Source organism: Alexandromys fortis, unplaced genomic scaffold, assembly GCF_014885135.2.
Source record: "Alexandromys fortis isolate MF-2015 unplaced genomic scaffold, M_Fortis_MF-2015_v1.1 scaffold_11, whole genome shotgun sequence".
NCBI lineage: Eukaryota > Metazoa > Chordata > Mammalia > Rodentia > Cricetidae > Alexandromys > Alexandromys fortis.
In genome coordinates, this window is record NW_026067912.1 from 12,856,067 (window position 1) to 12,862,901 (window position 6,835).

A 6,835-nucleotide genomic window follows, 5' to 3' on the forward strand; every position below is an offset into this window, starting at 1 on the left:
GGGAATTGAACCCAGGTCCTCTGGAAGAGCAGCCAGTGCTCTTAAACGGCCATCTCTCCATCCCATCATTTCTTTCTTCATGTAAAATTTAGCATACATTTGGCAGTCTTTTTATTTCATTTAAAAAGTATTATTCTGTGCGGGAGAATATATGCCTAGCACCTGTGTCCAGGTCAGAGGAAAGCTTTGTGGAGTTGTCTCTGTCCTTCCATCTCTATATACATGGTTCCAGGTGTCCAGGTCAGGTCCGCAGGCTTGTCAGCAAACACTGTGCTCATTGGTCTCTCTGCCTGACCCAGTCTGTGAATTTCTACAAGGAAATTCCTGTTTTGATAGAATGTTACTGATTCCCAGATGGCTGGGACTGCAGCAGTATCAGATCCTTGGTTAGCAGACTTGGTCCATCTGCCCTTTGGTTCCTGTAGCTGTTTGGCTTCTTCTGTCAGTACTTTATAATTTCAGCTTTTAGATTTTAGAATACTTAAGTTAGATTTAGTTAGCACCTTTGCATTAAATTGTTATTTACTTTTGAGAACAGTGTCTTAAATTTACATCTAACTGAGGCTGGTCTTAAACTCCTGATCCTTCTGTTGTGCTTGAATTATAGGCACGTGCCCCCTCCTAAGCTTGCCATGCTTTTTAAATCATATGACACTGTTGTTTAATATTCCATTTTCCTTTCTTCTTTGCCATTGGAGAGCAGCACAGCTGGTTTTGTGTTTTGAGCTCATTTGTTATGATCTCGGTAAATTCACTTCTTAGTTCTAGTAACTTTTTGTGTGTGAGAGGGGGTCTTTTGATAATTTCTGTGTGTATAGTCATATCAGCTTCATATATGCGGTTTTACTTTTTTTTTTTTACCTTCCAATCCATTTGTCTTTTATTTCTTGGTTCATCATAGCACTTAGACATTGCAAAGTTTCTATGCTGTGATTAATATGTACCACGTTATAAGGGAATGAATGTCCTCTGTTTCAGAGATAACTTAGATGACCCCCTGGATGATACTGCTACCGTGTTCCAGCAGCTGGAGCAGCTGTGCACAGTCAGCAGATGTGAATATGAAAAGACGTGTACTCTTCTTGTGCAGCTGTTTGACCAAAATGCGCAGAATTATCAAAAGCTCCTGCATTCAGCTTCTGGGCTAGCTGTTGATATGGCAATTCAAGAAGGTCAGTCTGTGTCACAGTTGTGAGCAGCAGTGTTCTGTAGTGAGGAGAGCCATCAGTCACTGTCAGAGCCTGCTGTGAGCTGGGTGGCACACCTCTTTAATACCCACACTAGGTTAGAGAGGCAGAGGCAGACCAGTCTGTCCTGCTATAAACAGTTCTGTTTTTCCCAATGTCTCTGAGTAAACCATTGATTTTTATTAAAGCTATTGGGTATTTTGGTGACTTGACTGTTGATTGTTAATATTTTTCTGAGACAGAGGAGACAACTCAACATGGACTCTGTAGAACAGCTGTTAATGATCCTCAAGGAAACAGTGTGATATCATTGTCTTTGCTAGTCTGTTCCCATCTTTCCTATAGTAGATTGCAAACTCTGCCAAAGTCAGCTAGTAAAAGAGTAAAATAGTCAAATAGTAAAATCAGATTTTACTATTATTTGGGTATCCGTCTTCCCTGTGTTTTTTATTTTTATGTCTCACTTTCCTTATTATTTTGTCTTTAACCTGACTGAAGGAGGGTATACTTATTTCATTTATTTATTTACTTATTTATTTATTATGTATACAATATTCTGTCTGTGTGTATGCCTGCAGGCCAGAAGAGGGCAAGAGATCTCATTACAGATGGTTGTGAGCCACCATGTGGTTGCTGGGAATTGAACTCAGGACCTTTGGAAGAGCAGGCAATGCTCTTAACCACTGAGACATCTCTCCAGCCCCCTACGTATTTCTTTATATACCATTAAATACTTTCAGGTAGATAGCAGGGACTACTTTTCTTCAAATTTTTAAAATGCAATAGGAAGATAAAAGAATTTATAGTTTTTGCTATTTGTCAGGTTAGTATACAAAATAATGGATTTCACTGGCATAGCCAAATATTTGTGTTATTATACCATGTTTTTACTCATTCTCTTTCCCCTCTTCCTCCACGCACCCTTTGCTCCTCTCTGGCTGTCTCTTCCTAAAGAGAGTCACTCCTGTTTCTATGTCTCATACATTCTGTGACCTCCATTCCCCTCTCCTCCTGTGTCTAGTTTCATAACATATTCACACCCACAGATTTTTTGATACTTTTTAAATTTTGTTGCAGACTCTAGATCTTTCATATCTATTTTTTTCTCTTAAGCATTGCTTTTAGCATATAAATCTTGATGTTTTAGTTTCCTTTTAGGTCAAAAACATTTTCTAATCAAGGAATGTCTTTGTTAACTGTCTTTGATAGACTGATGCTTTTCATTTACAGGTATTTAAGCTTTTCCTGGCTCAGCTTACTGCTTTCTGATTCCTCCCCTGGTCAAGTGCCACATTGTCTGCTCTCACCCTTCTGAATTACTGGGACTTGTTATCTGACTCCGCATGTCGTCTATACTACTTTATATGTTTAAATTTTTGTTTCATGTAGACATTGGTAGTGATATGTCTTGTTGGCTGGCATTTTCCTGTTGTCGTGTCAGTGTGACAGCTCTCTCCCGACTCCTCACATTTCCACCCACCTCCAATCTGCTTATGGCTTTGGGTTGGTGGTGTTTTTTCTAACAGTTTTTGAAGACAGGGTTTTTCTGTGTAGCCCTGGCTGTCCTGAAACTCACTCTGTAGATCGTGCTGACCTCAAACTCAGAGATTCTCCTGCCTCTGCTTCCCTAGTGCTGAGATTAAAGACATGTGCCTCATATCCTGCCTTGTTAATGTTTTTATTTTTAAAGCATTTCTTGTAAACTGGGTGGTGGTGGCGCACGCCTGTAATCCCAGCACTTGCGAGGCAGAGGCAGGGGGAGCTCTATGAGTTTCAGGCCAGCCTGGTCTGTGAAGTAAGTTCCAGGGCAGCAAGGGCTACACAGAGAAACCCTGTCTTAAAAACAAAATGAAAAAACAAAAACAGAAAAAGCATCTCTTGTAAATAGCATATAGTTCTCTCTTTTTGTCTGGAGTGTTTCCCATTTTAAATGGTGGGTGAGGGGATTATCAGTTTAATGTTGTCAGAACAGTTTCCTTAGAGCAAGGCTTCTTCGTGTGCTAGGTGAGTAGCACTATACCACTGAAGCATGTCCTCAGGGTTGGAATGAGGTTTCTCCTGTCTCTAGGGATATGTGGCGTAGGCCAGACTTGGGGTTGTTGCATTGTTTCCATCTCCACCTAGCACTGAAGTTCCTTGCAGCTTTCTGTACTGCTTTCTCTGTCTGGACCAGATTTCCCCCTTACTTTACATTTTCACTGACGATCTCACTCTGCCTTTTGCATGGGATTCTTGCTGTACCTCTCCTCTGGCCTTTAGAAATGGTTAGGTGCCTGCTGTCTCTGAACCCGTGTTGTAATGTCTGGCCCACAAGTTATTTCTGACCAATGAGGATCTGCTTTATCTTCTTGCACTCAGTAGGAGGTTGGGTGTTTTGTAAATGACAGGAAAGGCCCCTCTTCCGCATGCCCCAGTGCCAGGTTAGGTGTACCTGTGCTGAGTACACAGTGGATTTTAGTTCCTTCGTAACTGAAGGTTCTTCCTTTGTAGATATATGATAACCCTGTACTTAATGTGATGTAGCATTTTTGTCTGCTGACATACAGATGGCATGATAGTATTTTTTTCTAGGTGTACATTCTGTGTACATATTGGTTTGGATTGTGTTATTTTTTCTAGGTGTACATTCTGTGTCCATATTGGTTTGGAGTGTGTTATTTTTGGATCATGTTTAGCCAGCTACCTGTAAAAATCCCTTTCCCCGTTTTTGAATCTTGTGGTGTTTGCATTAGTAAAGAGTTACTTTTGTATGGCCAGCAGGTGCTGAACACAGTGCATTGATGTGGTCTTATACTCATTTTTGCTATCTTATTAAACAGTTACTGATCTAAAGTTTTGAACTGTTCAATAGTAAATTGAAGAAGGAATCTTTATTTTTTTAAAAAAGAAAACAAGCTATCTTTTTTTCATTTTACATACTAATCCCAGTGCTCACTCCCTCCTCTCCTCCCAGTCTCTCCACATTCACCTCTACCCCACCCCATCCACTCCTCAGAGAGGGTAAAGCACATTGCTTTGGGGACGGTCCAAGGCCCTCCCTACTATATCTAGGCTGAGTATCCAAAGAGAATGGGTTCCCAAAAAGCTAGTACAAACAGGGATAAGTCCTGGTGCCACTGTCAGTGGCCCCTCAGTCTGCCCCAGCCATGCAACTCTCACCCACACTCAGAGGGTCTAGTTTGGACCTATGCTTGTTCATTCCTTGTCCGGCTGGAGTTGGTGAGCTCTCATTAGCTCAGGTAAACTGTTTCAGTCAATGTCTCCATCATGGTCTTGACCTCTTTGTTCATATTCTCACTCCTTCTACTCAAGAAATCTTTAAACTGCCAGTTCTGAAGAAATAGTCAAGAATGCTGTAGAATAAAGGAAATGAAAATATTACAAGGGAAATTAAAAGATCATATGTGGATGTAATATCTCAAATTGACTCTTAGACAAAGAACAACTAGAATGGAGGTAGTAAGTTAATAAATGCTGAGAATTATTAATTCCTCACTTGGATTGATATTAGAGCAAGCCTGTCATCTACCTGTCATAAACAAGAACAGCCCAGCTTCTCTCATACTGTCTAACCTCTAAACAGAAAGCCTTGAGAGAGAGAACAAGTTTCCTCAGCTGATGATACTTTGGGCACCACAGCTTCTATCTTCTCACTGTGTCTCAGCGGATGTGTCCTTCCCTTTCCAGCTGCTGTGTGTTTTGTGCTGTGTCTGGTAACTGCTGTGTAACCCAGGCTGGCCTAGAACTCTTGAGAATCTCCCTGCCTCAGTGTCCTAAGAGTATAGGAATGATCCACCATGTCTGGCTAGCAAATGTTTCTTTAAAGACCCAGATAAACCAAGAGCATTTTTTCAGACAGATGCAAGCAGAGTGTTCTGCCTTGTGTTCCTAGCAGTGATGTTAAAAACTTGTAAGTAATTTAGACAAGACAGGAGAGAAGTTTAAAAGTCGCTGAATAGTGGAGTAAGTAGAATGATATGCTGAGTGACTGTAGCCATAGCTCAGGAAGTTCAGCACTGCAGCCTTGGATGATTGAAGCACAGGTTGAGGAACTCAGGATACCCTTATCACTATATGAGAGCAGTGGTGAAACCACAGCAGATCAGTATGGAGCCTTTGGGAAGAGACCTGAAGCCATAGTCACGTGACGTGATTGATGAACTTGGTGGTGGGAGTAGCAACAATTGACTTTTCTGAGTCTGATGACAAATGGCCAAAAAGCTAAGAAAACAGAGCTAAAGAAGGAACTAGAGAAGAATTTCAGGTACCCAGGGAAGGATGGCAGTTGTTGTGCTCGTGCAGCTGACATTTGACCTGTGACGGCGACTGGAGCGAAGTGAGCAGGTGAAGAGGTGATGAAATGCTCGCTGGGTCCAGCGGCCAGGAGCGTTGACAAGCTGTACAAGTGATGACAGCAAGGGGAGAGAGGGAATGGTTTGACTTCTTGTATGATCTTGTCCTTTCTTTGTCATCTGTAAAAGGTTCCATACTGTCCGAAAATGAGCCTGCAGAGTTAATAGAAGTTTAGCCTTCTATATTTTCTTCCCTAGTCTTTTTATACTGTATTTAAAATTTATTTTAGGAAAATTGGTCAAGTAACATGCATTCACATTACTGTGGTTTTTATCAACAGCCTTCTATGCACCTGAACTTAGGTGGAGTTTGTCAGATATGAGAAGATTTGGGCTGTGCCCCTTTAAAAGTTGTTTTCTTTGTAACTGTTAGTAGGTTGTAAAGTATGGAAATTTTACTCCATATGAACTGTGGATAGTCAGCAGTGTGTGTTTAAAAGCATCATTGCAGAGCAGTCCAGTTCTGTAAGTTGGATACAGCATCCATTCTCATTATCTTGAGATGGATAATATAGTTAAGTAATATAAGTCATCGTGAAGTTCCTTAGAGTGATGAGAATAACGACAGGCATGCTTAATGATGGGTGCCAGAGGTTTGGTAGAGAAGTGACTCGGGAAGCTGCGTATAGCATGAAATCTTAATAAAACTTTTAAATAAGTGACAGGTGAGACATTCATTATCTAAGAATATATGCAAAAGTGGGAAAACTGAAATGCCATAAGAATAGTAAACACCAGGTAGAGGAGCAAGGTCATCTCCAGGGTGAGCATAGCTGACAAGCATAGGAAGGGTTTGGAAGTAGACATGACAGTGTCTGAGGCCTCCTAAAATTGATATATGCCTTTTACTTAGTTAATGTATATTACATATATTATTTGCATGAATATCAAATATTACATTAAAATGTAGCAAGTCAAGAGTAGCAAGGTGGCTCAGTAGATAAAGGTGCTTGCACCAAGCCTAATGACCTGAGTTTGATCCTTTAAACTCACATGGGGAAAGGAGAGAACTTACTCCTGCAAGTTTTCCTCTACACATGTTCCGTGGTATGTGCTTGCATGCATGTGTTTACATACACACACACTTGTAAAAATCAAATATTTTTCTTCAGAAGAAAATTTAATGAAACTATAGCTATTCAAAGACATGGATAGGATTAACTTAAAATGAATAATTGGTGGATATTTTATTCACACCCAATTCGTGATATACACAACTAGAACTTTTTATAGTTGGATTATTATTATTATATAATAATATTTGAAGATATGTCTGGTACATAGAAAAATTTTAAT

General features: G+C 40.3%; 1 protein-coding gene across 1 annotated transcript in view; it reads left to right on the forward strand.

Moving 5' to 3' along the window:
- Positions 1–6,835, forward strand: part of LOC126499498 (ran-binding protein 17) — a 116,420-nt gene that overhangs the window by 57,561 nt on the left and 52,024 nt on the right. The window contains exon 12 of the mRNA XM_050138731.1: positions 979–1,172. Within this exon, the coding sequence (XP_049994688.1) occupies positions 979–1,172 (194 nt within the window). The remainder of the gene's footprint in view (positions 1–978; positions 1,173–6,835) is intronic.